Genomic DNA, 15,182 nt, shown 5'->3' with positions numbered 1-15,182 from the left:
CGACTGTTTATCTGTTGTGGAGTCTTTGTTTTCTGATAGCGGTAACTGATGGATAAGTGACACTTTCTTTTCTATCAAAGTTTGTGTGGCTCTTAAAGTGTCTGTGCCTTTTTGAGAAATGCGCATAAATTTTCCATCCGGTGAGGTGTGCATGTACTGATTGATGGTTGGTTTCCATTCCGGCACCTGGCTAGTTTCTTTGAGCATTGGTCCCAGGTCCTTTGATTCATAGCCTCCCGCTACCATCAGTGTGATATGGGGTATTGAGTTTGTTATCTGGAACCAGCTCTTCAAGTTGTTGGGTAGCTGAACTGGTGCTGCCACCCCTTGAGGTCCCACAAAGATGTCTGTCTTTACTATGTCAAACATTTTTCCTTCCAACATGTCTGACCACAGTGTTGCATATTCTTCATTGGTACTGTCTGGGTCAAAACACATGGTACAGTGTAGTGGGCTCTTGGGTTCGGTGTAATCTGGCCACATGGCCTGTATCCATGGTTTCCACTGTAAATAGCTTGCATGCAACTCTGATGTTTTAGGATTGTCATTCCAATACACTGTGCTACACTCTGTATCTGTCTGCACCTCAACCACGAGGTATTGTTCTGCTATGGTTCTGTCTGGGAATGTTACCCAGAGACCTGTAGGACTGCATTGAATTCTGGCCTTGAACTTACATAGGAGATCTTGTCCCAATAGATTGACTGGTGTAGCGGGTGAGTATAAAAGCGGTGCCACAATGGTGGTGTCTTCTAATGTTAATATCTGAGGCTCAGTGAAATGTAAGATCTGTGAGATCCCTGAGAAGCCTGTTGTTTTGATGGTCTTCCGAGCGAGAGGGAGATTCGAGCCTTCGCGTCCTATGCATGAATACGTGGCACCTGTGTCAATCATGAATGGAAAAGGACGCTCATTATTAAGTGTTACCATGACAGTTGGTTCTTGTTGTGGGTGCAGTGTGGTGGCATACTGCATATTCTCCCCCTCTGGCTTCTCAGGGCCGCTTCAACTCCAATTCAGTGCAGGCCCCAATCCCGAGCCTATCTGGGGCTGATACATATGTGGGCAGTCTCTTCTCATGTGCCCACTCCCTCCGCAGCCCCAGCACTCTAGTGGTTGTTGAGGCTGCTGGTATTGAGGACTGGGGGGTGTCTGCGCGTAACTCAGTCCTTGAGGCCCTCCAGGGTTCTGCGGTGTATAACCTTGCTGTGGTGAACCCCACCTTTCCCATGGCTGTCTTCTCCCTTGCCAGCGACCCCTCATTGGTCGCCCTCTGAATCTTCCTTGAGCACCACCAATGTGGACATTGATGGGTTGAGCCATTGGGTACATTTCACTGCTCTGTTGTTGCTGCGAACTTGGTGCTATCACCTGCGGTTGTTGCATCATCTGTGGCTGCTGCGATGTTTGTCCTTGTTGTGGCAGCATTTCATTATTCTGTACAAGTTCTTGGCCTGCTGGAATGACTACTGCAGCTTGTATTTTTCCTACCTTTTCTCTCTCTCCTTTTCTTTCTGTCTGGTTCTAGTCAGCTCACCAAGCTGTGTTTTGTATAGCTGTGTCAGTAGGGCTTCTGATGCTGTTTTTTCATCCTTTTGTTTCTTTCTGTATTGTTCCACATAATGTATCACATGTGCTTTGTATGTGTCCCAAGGCATGGAGTTTAGGCCAACCACCTCATCTAATGTATTTTTGGACTTGTTCTGGCAGACATTTCTTCAGCATTAATTTAAACAGTCCCTTGCTTGTGTCTGTCTCGTCCCATGTTCCACCTGTCTCCTCCTTCCATTTATTCTGGTAATCGTGAATGAATTTTACTACATTTTCTTCTTCCTTAAGAATCATGTGTTCCAGTTGTCCTGGGTCCATTTTTGTGGGGTAGGTTTTCCTTATCTCATTCCACAACCTATTTCTCCATGTCCCCAGTGCTATAGCATCCCAGCCTGGTAGATCCATTGCTCCTTTTAGTCCTGCTTCATCCAGTATTTCTGCTGTCTTTGCTTTCCCTATTGTTTGGGCCAAAATGGCTTTCACATCTCCTATCGACAAGGTATGTCCTGCTGTCTTTTCTTCAAACTTTGTAATCCACCTCTGTCCTCCATTACACATCTCCGGTAGCTGTGAGCTTAACCCTACCATATCTATAAATGTCCATGGGACGTATTGCACATCTCTCCCTTTTGTCACTAGTGGATTCATTTGAACCTCTTCCTCTTCCTCAAACCCATATCTCTGCGGTGCTCTTAATGACTTCTTTTCTCTTAAGGCTTTTGCTCGTGTGCGTTCCCGTTCCAGCTGCTCCTCCAACGCTGTGACTGAGTTTTGTAATCGCTCTACTAAGTCTTCCAGCTGCTGTGCGAAGTTACAAATACTATCCTTCGCCTGCTGCTCTCTAATGTCCCTCTGTCTCTTTAATGCATCTTCTCTTGGCTCAATATACAGTACTCCTCTAACTTGTCTCTCTGGATCTTCTTGCCAGTGTTCAACACATGGTTGTTTATCCGGTGACCCTGCTGCCTTTTCTGTTCGCGGTTGATTATATACACTCTGTCTCTCATCCGCCGGTTCATCTCTTTCCCATTCCTCCAGGAGTGTAGGGGGCGCTGTAGGCCCACTTGCACACTTTGGGGTGTATTTCTCAGCACTGTCCCCCACTGGTGTTGAATGTGTGAATTTAAGTTCCTTTCCTCTTTGCAAGTACTCTTCACTCTCTTTCTTTGCCTTTTGCAGTATGTCCTCCACCACTCCTTCTTCTTCTTCTTCTTCTTCATTGTGATCTCCCCCTGCCTCTCTGTTCCTTCTGATTTTTCCTTTGATTGGGTTTTCCACTGATATTTCCACGTCTTCCCATCCTGTCCAATCAACATAGCAGTCCGTTAAGGTTGGATAAACTCCCACTTGTCCCCTGCCTGCGGCTTGCTCATCGAAGTTGGGTGGTGGACAGTAGATTGGCGGTGGTCTTTCTGCTTCTCTCTCTTCTCTGCTCCGTTCTTCTTCTTTCTTTATTGCTTGTTTCACCACTTCTTCCACTTCTCTGATCTTTTTTCCTTCTCTCATAAACCATTCCAGAATCTCCAATCGCCTGTACTTCTTTCCCCTGGATTTGTCATCGTCTTTACTTGGTTTCCAGTGTCTCAACATTTCTCTCACTTCTGAGCAGGCTTTTTCATCGAATGTTCCTTCCACCGGCCACTTCAATGTCCCCTGGGTCCTGTCATGCCATTTTCTCATACATTTCCTGACATACTTCTCATCAGGTTTATGTTGTGCTATTATGATGTCAACTGGTATAGGCTGTCTTCTCCCTTCACTCATGATGCACCCCTGCTGTGCCCTGTATGTGCTACTTCTCTCTCCTGGATTCCTGTTGCCTTCTGACCACGTTAGCACGACGTTGATTCGTTTTACTGTCAAGCTCGGCCTCACTGGGTTCTTTCTTATCTTTTCACCAAGTGCGTTGATCTTGTCAATCAACACTGATGTTGCAAAACCTCTTTCCCAGTGTATGAGTCGGGGTTCTACTGATACAGTGGTTGTCAATCCCGAACAGTAGTTGGACTGGCTTGGTCTGGGCTGAGACAACTCCACTAGGAGTTCGTTGTCCTCCTTATATGGATCACTGATAAAGTCAAATATGGGGATGGCTATGCTGCTGGGCCCAGGGGAGTCAACTAGTGCCCTCAATATAGGACTTAATAACTTGGGCCTCCAAATCCTCCTCAGGGCTTCGTACCAGTCTAAGTCAGGAAATGTTCTCTGCAAGGTATACAATCCATCAAACTTTGACAGGGCCCACAGTTTATCCCTAATTAAATCTTCTGGCTGCCAGTGCTCTACTCCCTCTCTATCTTTGTATGTTCGCTCGTCCCAAAAGTGTGTGCGTATTCCCCTTGTTTCTATCTCTAAATCTCGGCGAAAGGCCATACAACTGAAGTAAACCTGGAACCCACCAGGACTTTCGATCATACAGGCCTTTACACATTCATACATCTGGCATCATCTAGTCTTTTTTCAGTACAAAGCATGCAATTTATCATATCACTCTACATACAGTTTCAACTTACACTCACTCTGCCTTAACAGGTTGATACAGAGCTGATCTGTCCCTGGGCCGAGCGCCTCCGCCTCCCCAGACCACACACAACTAATGCAGAAATTCGATTAAACAGGCTTCTGCCTTACCTCTGTCCTATATGGATCCCGTGTCTGGTCCGTGGGCGGCGGCCGCAGCCTCTGGTCCCGGGTCCGGGGCTCTGCTGTTCTCTCTGTGCCAATCACGTTTTCTTTGATATCACGTCGGGGTCACCAAAACAATGTGGAATAAAAATCCTACTGTACTCACTACAAAGATCTGACTCCTGCTCCACACTGACCCGACAGCTCAGTCTGAGTGAGACTCTCACCTAATTAGGACTCCTAATTAAATAAGCCAATCAGGCAGACTAGATGAATGCAGATAAGAGATTTTATTTTGCAATCAGCGCTGATACAAGAATTGAGATGCTCACGCATGAACGTCCCAACAACCTCTGGAGGGGGAACTCCAGCCTCAGCCTTTATATACATTTTCCTTATCTCTCCAAATGTAACAGGTCACTGGCTCTTCTCTGAGACAATCCCACCTACTTTTCTTTTTGGAACTTTTAGGTTCTTTTTTACACCATTATCTTTGAATTTACAACTTCTCGAATACCATTATAATTAAATTTTCCTGAATTATTATATTAAAAAAATTGGGCGTTTCTGTCCCCACCAGTGGGATTGTCTCCAGCCTCACTCTCTCCAACACCTCATTCTTTCTCAGGAGACAGCATGGGTAAGTTCTCAGTTCTTCAGGGGCCAACACCCTTCTTTACTTTTTTTCCACATTATGCTCTACATTCCACAGCTTTCTGATTTATCTGTTGTCTTCTACATATGTAATCTAGATATCTCACCTGGTACCACCATCGCCGTCCAGCATGCACTGCATTTACTTCATAATGAGATCATTGCCTCTCAAGGTACCAGTGGAGCGCAGATGGGCCATGATGATCTAGGGTGCATCTCTGCCATTGATTGGTCCAAATTTGGAAAACCTGGTACTGCTGAGAAAGCTTGCCAGACTGACATCATTGATACAGTTGCTTGTTCTCCGAGGCCCTTGCAGCCTACATGCAAGGCCCATGACCGAGCTACATGCCGTGTTAAACCCTATATTGTTCTTAAGCTCAAACGATCTAACGAATAAACCTTTCCTGAGAACTCACTCTTGCTGTCCCCTGGTTATTTCATACAACATCAAATACACATTTCATACATATATCTTCCATTACAAAATTATCTCCCACAGTATCATTGGCATAACAATGGAAACTAATCCCATGCCTTCTAATGATGTTACCCAAGGGAAGCATGTATACTGAGAAAAGCAGAGGTCCTAAAACTGACCCTTGTGGGACCCCGTATTTCACTGGCACTACACTGGACAGTTCTCCATTTAAATCTACAAAGTGGTATCGATCAGACAGGTAGGATCTAAGCCATTTTAATGCCTGTCCCTGCATGTGATTTTGTAAGTGATCTGTGAGAATGTTATGATCTATAGTGTCGAATACACTAAGATCAAGCAGGACTAAAATCGAGATGCGGCCTTGGTCCGAAGCTAAAAGCAAGTCAGTTGTGATTTTAACTAGTTCAGTTTCTGTACTATGATGGGGCCTAAAACCTGACTGAAATTCTTCAAAGATATTGTTTTCCTGTAGGAAGGAGCGTAATTGAGCTGACACTACCTTTTCTAATATTTTTGATATAAATGGAAGGGTTGAAATCTGTCTGTAATTTGATATTTCATCAGGGTCTAGTTTCGGTTTCTTAAGAAGAGACTTAATGACTGCTAACTTAAGAGATATGGGACATGACCTAGATATAACGAGGAGTTAATAATATTAAGAAGAGGCTCTCCAGCTGCATGTATCAATTCTTTCAGCAATCTAGTATTGGAATTGGATCTAGCAAACACGTTGTTGGTTTAGCCGTGGTGATAAGTTTAACTAGCTCTTCCTGCCCTATACTGGTAAAGCATTGTAGCTTTAAGTGTGGAGCTATAGGCTGGTCTAAATCACTGGATGCCATCAGTGGTTGAACATCCAATATTTTGTTCCTGATACTATCAATTTTTTTAGTGAAGAAATTCATAAAGTCCTCACTACTAAACTGTGTTGAAATACTCTCTCTAGAAATCTGATCCTTTGTTAGTTTAGCCACTGTACTGAATAAGAATCTGGGATTGTTCTGGATTATTTCTATCAGTTTGCTCAGATGCTCAGCCCTAGCAGCTTTTAGAGCCTGTCTATAGCTGGACAAACTGTCTTTAAACGCAATTCTAAAAACTTCTAATTTGTTTTTTCTCCACTTTCGCTCAAGGTTACGGGTTACTCTCTTGAGGGCATGTGTATGACTATTGTACCATGGTGCAGGTGTTTTATCTCTGACCTTTTTTAGTTGGATGGGGGCAACAGTGTCTAGTGTGCTGGTAAAAATATTGCCTATGCTGTTGGTTACTTCATCTAGTGCATCTGCATTTAGGGGTCTAGTAAGAAGTTGAGACAGATCTGGCAGATTGTTTGTAAACCTGTCTATAGTGGTCGGAGTTATAGTTCTACCAAGTTTATAACATGGAGAGACGTGTCTAATATGTTCTACAGGTAGAGTGTACACTAAGAAGTGATAGTGGAGTTAGTAATCCCCCAACTCCGGCATTAGAGCCCTCACAGCGGGGCGAATGGGTGACGACTCGGCGGCATAGTCGCAAAGCCAAGGCTAACGCTAAGGCTCGCCCATGGGAGCACCACTCCTCTCCGCTTCACATGTCCAACAGGTTTGCTCTCCTCAGTGAAGAACCCGCTGAGAAACCTGAAAGAGCTCTGGGTATAGGAGACTCCATTTTAAGGCATGTGAAATTAGCTAGGCCTTTAGGGGCTCCAGAAGCACAGGTTAGGTGTATTCCAGGAGCCAGGGTACCAGACATTGCAGGTAATCTTAGGGTCCTAGGCAAGCACAGGTTCTCGAAGATAGTTTTCCATGTAGGAGCTAATGATATACACCTTTGTCAGTCTGAGGTTACTAAGAGTAATGTTGTAGAGGTGTGTAAATTAGCGAAAGCGATGTCCGATGCTGTAGTATGCTCTGGCCCCATCCCAATGCGGCGTGGCGATGTAGCTTACAGCAGGTTATGGTCGCTGAACTGCTGGATGTCCAGGTGGTGCTCCGAAAACAATGTGAGCTTCATAGATAATTGGAGCTCTTTTGAGGGCAAGGCTGGCCTGTTAGGACGGGACAGTGTCCATCCCACTCGGGAGGGTGCTGCTCTCATTTCTTGCAGCATAGCACATAGTCTTAGAGCAGATCTAGTTAATCGGTGACAATCCAGGGCCAGGGCCAGGGAGCAGACAAGCAGGTTAATCCGACTGTCTGCTAGCTGCAATGAGTCGTCACTCAGGGTTCATAACATTGAGACTGTGTCTATTCCCCAAGCCAAACAAAAATGTTTTAACAGAAATCAGAAAATTTGTTTTAGTAACATGATTAACATAAAACTAGATCATAGTGAATGCACAGCCAGCACCTTTGATCTGACGTTAGGACTGTTAAATATAAGACCTCTGTCAACTAAAACACTTATAATTAATGAACTGTTACTGATCGGGAGTTCAGTGTTCTTTGCTTAACAGAAACATGGATTAAACAAAACGAGTACATAGCATTAAATGAAGCTTGTCCGCCTGGTTTTAGCTATATGCACCAACCACGTCTAACAGGCAGGGGAGGAGGTGTCGCAGTTATCCATGATAATAAGCTAGGCGCCAAACTAAAACCCAGACATCAGTTCAACACATTTGAAGTTCTTTATACTAACCTAACGTATGCAAGTACTAATAATAAGTTCACAGAGTCAATTCCACTAATTGTTATTTACAGACCCCCAGGGCCATATTCTGAATTCCTCAGTGAATTTATTTCAAACTTTGTTGTTTCTTTAGACAAAGCATTAATAGTTGGAGACTTCAATATTCATTTTGATGAGCCAGAAGACCCTCTGAGAACAGCAGTTGTATCCATCTTAGATTCATCAGGTGTTAATCAAAATGTAATAGGACCCACTCATAATGGAGGTCACACGCTGGATCTCATTTTTACATTCAGCTTAAATATAGAAAACATAGTCACTCTTCCACAGTCGGAAGCTATCTCAGATCACTATCTTGTTTCATTTAAAATGTGTCTTAGACAAGATGCATCAGTCCCATGTGATATAACTAGGTCTAGTGTATGATTAAAACGATGAGTTGGTCTATTAATCTTTTGTTTAACCCCAAAGGAATTTAGTAAATCTATAAATGCAAGTCCTAATGCATCGTTAGCATCATCTACATGAATGTTAAAGTCTCCTACAATTAACACTTTGTCAAAACTGATCAAAAGATCTGAGAGTAGATGTGAAAACTCATTAAGAAAATCACCGTAGGGCCCTGGGGGTCTGTACACGGTGGCCAGGGCAAGATAGAGTAGGGATTTTTTATGCCTGTCTGAGAGTGCAACATTAAGGACAAGCACTTCAAATGAGTTAAACCTGGGTCCTGTTTTCTGAGTAATGGTAAGAGAATTATTATAGATGGTTGCAACACCACCACCACAACCTATCTGACGGGGCTCATGCTTATATGAATATCCTGATAGAGTAGACTCATTTAGGCCAATGTATTCATTTGGTCTAAGCCAGGTTTCAGTAAGACAGAGTGCGTCAACTATAATCTGAGATCATTTCATTAATAAAAAGTGCTTTTGGTGCAAGGGATCTAATGTTGAGGAGCCCAAACTTAAGAAATTGTTTATCTTTACTTATTTGGCCTTTTTCAGGTTTAACTGTGATAAGATTATTTTGAGTCATTAACAAATTTATCCTTTAATCTCACTAATCAGGGAACAGACACAGTTTCTATATGATGAGCTATGTGTGAATTTGTATTAGTCTGGCGAGTTGAACAGTAGCTATTACAGATGTAATCTGAGGAATGACTTACCAGTCAGATGGTGCACAGTGTCCTGGATATGTTGTCTGAGCGGACTGCTGCTCCAGCTCTGCTTGGGTGCAGGCCATCGTAACGGTAGAGCCTAGGACGCTCCCAGAAAACATTCCATTTATCAACAAATGGTATATTCTGTTCTTGACACCAAGACTGTAACCATTCATTAAATGCAAATAGCCTCCTGAACCTTTCGATTCCTCGCTGGAACGTGGGAAGTGGTCCTGACACGATGATCCTCGTCGGGGGTGATGTGGTGCAAACCTTCTCCACCAGGTTCCTGAAGTCCCTCTTCAGGATCTCCATCTGCCTCAGCCTGATGTTGTTCATGCCAGCATGGAGGACCACAGCTCTGATGCTCTTGGTGAGGATCGCGGGTACCTGTGCAGTGACATCAAGAACACGAGCACCAGGAAAACAACGAGTGCGCACCTTACCTTTAGCCGTGGTAGCACGGACGTGCCGGACGATGGAGTCTCCGATGATCACCGCGTCGCACGCTGCCTCGCGATGGGGAGCGAAGCGGTTGCGGGTTGAGATCTTGAAGATGGGTGGCGGCGGAGGGGGAGAGGTCCTCGGCCGGGGCAAGGCGCGTGTCTTTCGCTGCTGCATCCAGGCTCCGTGGTACCCTGGCGCCGGAGTGAACGAAACCTGGGCGGGCTGCCTCCTAGCTGCGCTGGGCCTGGGCAGAGAAACACGTGGTGTTGAGGTTGTGGGAGTGATCGTATCACACCGCGGATTTACCTGGGACAGGTGCGTGTCAGCCCGGGATGATTCCAGCGTGGCTCTCCGCTGTCACAGCTGGGCTAGCTTCACCTGAAGGTCACGGATCTGCTTCTCCATGACCTCTAGCTCCACATCCACTGAGTGCAGCTCGAAGGAATCCTCACCTGCACTCAAAGGCAAACCCACAACCGACATAGTGTTAAAATGAAGTAGAATAACAGAGATAATTGGTGAAAAATGTAAAATCTAAACAGACTCGAGATAGCCGGGCTAGTGGGTTAGTGTGCTAATAGCCGGGCTAACAGGTTAGCATGCTAGTGGGCTAACCAGCTGTAAGCGGGTGTTCAGGAAAACAAATAAAACTAGTGATTTAAAAAGCGTTTGGAATGAGAATGTTATGTGACACTATCAGCTAATGAAGATATTATAAAAGTTATGCTCTAGGATAGAAATCTAGAAAACTTAGCGAAATTGTAGGTCAGCTTGACGGAGCTCAGAAAAACATGTCTGCACTTAGTTACTAAACTAAACTGAAATATATTAGTTATATCAACTCATAAATTACTATATTATTAATAAATGCAACACAAATGCATCAACTCATAACTCCGACACCTATCATATACAGGGGTTGGACAATGAAACTGAAACGCCTGGTTTTAGACCACAATAATTCATTAGTATGGTGTAGAGCCTCCTTTTGCGGCCAATACAGCATCAATTCATCTTGGGAATGACAGATACAAGTCCTGCACAGTGGCCAGAGAGATTTTGAGCCATTCTTCTTGCAGAATAGTGGCCAGGTCACTACGTGTTGCTGGTGGAGGAAAACGTTTCCTGACTCACTCCTCCAAAACATGTTCAACTTCACTTTCATGTTCATCAAACCACTCTGTCACCAGTCTTGCTGTGTGTATCGGTGCATTATCATCCTGATACATGGCACCGCCTTCAGGATACAATGTTTGAACCATTGGGTGCACATGGTCCTCCAGAATGGTTCAGTAGTCCTTGGAAGTGACACGCCCATCTATCACAAGTATTGGGCCTAGGGAATGCCATGATATTGCAGCCCAAACCATCACTGATCCACCCCCATGCTTCACTCTGGGCATGCAACAGTCTGGGTGGTACGCATCTTTGGGGCTTCTCCACACCGTAACTCTCCCGGATGTGGGAAAGACAGTGAAGGTGGACTCATCAGAGAACAATGCATGTTTCACATTGTCCACAGCCCAAGATTTTCGCTGCTGGCACCATTGAAACCGACGTTTGGCATTGGCACGAGTGACCAAAGGTTTGGCTATAGCTGCCCGGCCATGTACGTTGACCCTGTGGAGCTCCCGACGGACAGTTTTGGTGGAAACAGGAGAGTTGAGGTGCACATTTAATTCTGCAGTGAGTTGGGCAGCTGTGGTTTTATGTTTTTTGGATACAATCCGGGTTAGCACCCGGACATCCCTTTCAGACAGCTTCCTCTTGCGTCCACAGTTACTCCTGTTGGATGTGGTTCATCCTTCTTGGTGGTATGCTGACATTACCCTGGATACCTTGGCTCTTGATACATCACAAAGACTTGCTGTCTTAGTCACAGATGCGCCAGCGAGACGTGCACCAACAATTTGTCCTCTTTTGAACTCTGATATGTCTCCCATAATGTTGTGTGCATTGCAATATTTTAAGCAAAACTGTGCTATTACTCTGCTAATTAAACCTTCACACTCTGCTCTTACTGGTGGAATGTGCAATCAATGAAGATTGGCCACCAGGCTGGTCAAATTTAGCCATGAAACCTCCAACACTAAATTGGCCAGTGTTTCAGTTTCATTGTCCAACCCCTGTATATGCACACAATACTTTTTTTTTCCCCCGAACCTCTACTCAATCCCAAACACCATCCCAAACACCCCATACACACAATCCACCACAGACACATACCGCTGCTACTCTCCCTAACCTTTCCCTTCTTTAATCTTCTCACCTCAAGTCTCTCTCCGCTATGTGATGGGGTTTTCCCCTGTATATACTGTATATATATATATATATATATATATATATATATATATATATATATGCACGTGTGTCTATGTGTGAGTGTGTGAGTGTACTTACCAATTTTACTTTTTTTTCTTCTTTTTACCTCTCTTTTTTTTCTGTCACCGTTTCTGCTCATCACAGTATTCACATCAACCATCTAATTATTCACACCACTACTTCTACTTCTATTTCTCCTAACACATTTAATTCCCAAACACACAACAACCACCGCTGCTAACAGCAACTCTTCCTCCATTAACAACGCATTCTCAACAAAGGCATATTTCAACAATTCACAAATCACATTAATAACACATTAACACTTTTAACACATTTTGTTGGGTCCCACCCTGCACCTGAAACCTAAATATACTATTTCCTGCAGTGACTCTCCAACGTCGGGTCCCACCCTGCATTCCCGAAAATGAAATATACTGTTTTCCGCAGTGACTCACCAAGCATCCCTACCATGCAGACCTGTTTTCCATATACAACAGTGGTATCTAAGGACAAATATTTCCACCTGCAGGAATTTTCTCTTGTACCACCTGCCTAATCCAGCAGGAATTTTCTTGTACACAATTATTCACTTATTTAACCATAAAACTTCAAGCCCATTCCCATCTGCCTCTTTTTTTCTGTCCTTTTTTTTCCCCTTCTATTTTCACTTCCACCCTCTAGTTCTTGGCATGAGACCAACTGCCTGTGCCTTCCCCAGGGCCGCTCTACTCAGACCACAGATCCAGATTTAACACAGACTTTGAATATAACAGGTGTCTGCGCTTACCTGTCTGTTTTTGATGCCGGCAATCTGTAGTCCGTAGTAGCTGCGGTCATAGCTCAGGTTTCGGACTCACATCAGTCTTCCCACACCAGAAGATCCCGGGTTTCGGCACCAATAAATTATCAATTGTTGAATTAAATTAATAATATTGCTTGTAATTGTCACAAAACACCAGAGATGAACAGACAAAGGCAGGATTAAACCCCGGAAGGGGTGTGTTTATTAATTGAGGAATATGGGTGGAGAAAGGGGAGAGGAGAATACTCAGCTGTAGAAGATTGGATCTGGAAGCTGAAGCGGAATGGAGGTGAAGTCACCGTGCACGGAGGTGAGTGGAGGTGGGGAGATCAGTAAGCGTGATGAGGAAGGGAAGATAGCAGTTGGGGCTGAATAGCGGTATCAATGTAGCTTGAAGGCTAAGGCTAACGTATATGAACGTAGCTAGGAGTCGGTGTCAAAACGAGACCAGACGGGGAAGAAGTGGAGAGAGTGCTCTTAAATAGGGGAGTGGAGGAAAGAAACTAATGAGGTGCAGGTGAACTCAATCAGTATTTGGGAGAGTGAGTGCGCTGGTGAGGGGTCCGGTCCAGCGTGCCTGTGACAGAACCAATCCCCTCCACGGTCCGCTCCTGAGGACAGAGGTCTTTGGCGTCGCAGCGGACGGCCTCTAGCACGCGGAGAGGAGTGTTCTGGGTGACGGGTGTGGAAGTCCATGAGGAGGTTGGGGTCCAAGATGTCATCACAAGGGACCCACGACCTTTCTTCCAGACCATACCCCTCCCAGTCGACTAAATACTTGAGGCAACCACCACGACGCCGGGGCCTCAGTATCTCCTTCACCATATAGACAGAGTCGTCCTCGACCACCGGAGGGAGAGGGGGATCTACCGCATCACTGGACTCAGTGGAGGGAGAAGGAGAGACAGGTGAGACATAAGGTTTTAGTAAAGATACATGGAATGTGGGGTGAATTTTGTAGTGTGATGGGAGTTGGAGTTGCACTGTAACCGGGTTGATGAGATGGGAGATGAGGAACAGGCCGATGTATCTGGGGCTGAGCTTCCTGCAGGGGAGACGTAATTGGATGTCTCTTGTTGAGAGCCACATCTTCTGTCCGGGTTGATAATTAGGCGCTTCCTCCCTTCGGGTGTCCACTGCCTGCTTATGGCGCCAGATGGCCTGTTGTAATCTCTGGTGGGCAGAGTGCCAGACTCTTTCACTCTCCTGGAACCAATGTTGTACTGAGAGGACTGTGGAAGGTTCGTAGGACCAGGGAAACAATGGAGGCTAGAATCCGAGTATGTACTGGAAAGGGGTGAGGCCAGTGGTGGACTGACACAGGGAGTTGTGTGCATACTCGGCCCATGGGAGGTAGCGATGCCAGGAGAGTTGCTGGTGGTGGCAGAAGGTACGTAGGTAGTGACTGATCTCCTGAATTTTATGCTCGGATTGGCCGTTGGACTGTGGGTGATATCCAGAAATCAGGATAGTGGTCACACCCAGGCGACTGAAGAAGGCATGTGATACAAACTGAGGTCCCCTATCTGACACAATATCTTCGGGTATCCCAAAATTCCGAAAGACGTGCTGGAACAGGCCTTCTGCGGTTTCCAAGGCTATGGGGAGGTCTTTAAGTGGGATGAGGCGGCAGGCCTTGGAGAACCGGTCCAATGCCACCAGGATGCAGGTGTAACCTTCAGAGGCTGACAGGTCCGTGACAAAGTCCACTCCTAGGTGTGACCAGGGGCGTTGAGGAGTGGGCAATGGGATAAGCTTGCCAGATGGTAGATGACGAGGGGTCTTCGCCATAGCACACTCCTGACAACCCCTTACGTACCTCCTGATGTCCGCGGTTAGCCCAGGCCACCAGTATTGTCCCTGCAGGAGTGAGAGAGTCTGGTTGATGCCTGGATGCCCTGTGCCTGGGGAGGAGTGAGCCGACTGGATTAAATGGTGGCATATGGATGAAAGGACGTATGTGTGGTCGGACGGACATTCTGGGGGAATCAGCTCGGAGGCAGTGGCCGATGTGATGTCAGTGTCAAGGTCCCATTGGATGGGTGCGATCAACACGCTGGGTGGTAGTATGGGTTCTGGCTGTTTGGGGGGAGTGTCGGGGGAGTACAGGCATGAGAGAGCATCTGCTTTGCCATTTTTGGACCCTGGGCGGTAGGTGACTTTGAAATTGAACCTGGTGAAAAACAAGGCCCATTGGGCTTGACGGGGGTTAAGATGTTTGGCATCTCGGAGGTATTGCAGGTTCTTGTGGTCAGTGATGACTGTGAACTGATGACGAGCTCCCTCCAGCCAGTGCCTCCACTCCTCCAGGGCAAGCTTGATGGCGTGATGTTCCCCACGTCGTAATTCTGTTCACAAGGTGATAGTAGGCACGGGGTGTAGACATGCTGGATTACCGTGCTCTTGGGAGAGAACCGCCCCACTCCAGTAGTGGAAGCATCCACCTCCACGATGAAGGGAAGATCTGGGTCAGGATGGGGTAGGAGTGGAGCTGATACGAAACGTTGTTTAATCAGGTGGAAGGCTTGGTCCACTTCGGGGCTCCACTGCAG

At 45.8% G+C, this 15,182-nt stretch overlaps 1 protein-coding gene across 1 annotated transcript; it reads left to right on the top strand.

Moving 5' to 3' along the window:
* Positions 1 to 2,023: 2,023 nt before the first annotated feature.
* LOC131362631 (uncharacterized) lies at positions 2,024 to 7,352 on the top strand (the record flags this gene model as incomplete). Its single annotated transcript, XM_058404785.1, has 4 exons — positions 2,024 to 2,050; positions 2,267 to 2,354; positions 4,929 to 5,081; positions 6,745 to 7,352. Coding segments are annotated over exons 1-4 (876 nt in total), but the record flags the coding sequence as incomplete, so codon positions are not given.
* Positions 7,353 to 15,182: the final 7,830 nt, after the last annotated feature.

Source organism: Hemibagrus wyckioides, linkage group LG12 (assembly GCF_019097595.1).
Source record: "Hemibagrus wyckioides isolate EC202008001 linkage group LG12, SWU_Hwy_1.0, whole genome shotgun sequence".
Classification (NCBI taxonomy): domain Eukaryota; kingdom Metazoa; phylum Chordata; class Actinopteri; order Siluriformes; family Bagridae; genus Hemibagrus; species Hemibagrus wyckioides.
This window is presented reverse-complemented; position numbering and strand designations above follow the sequence as displayed.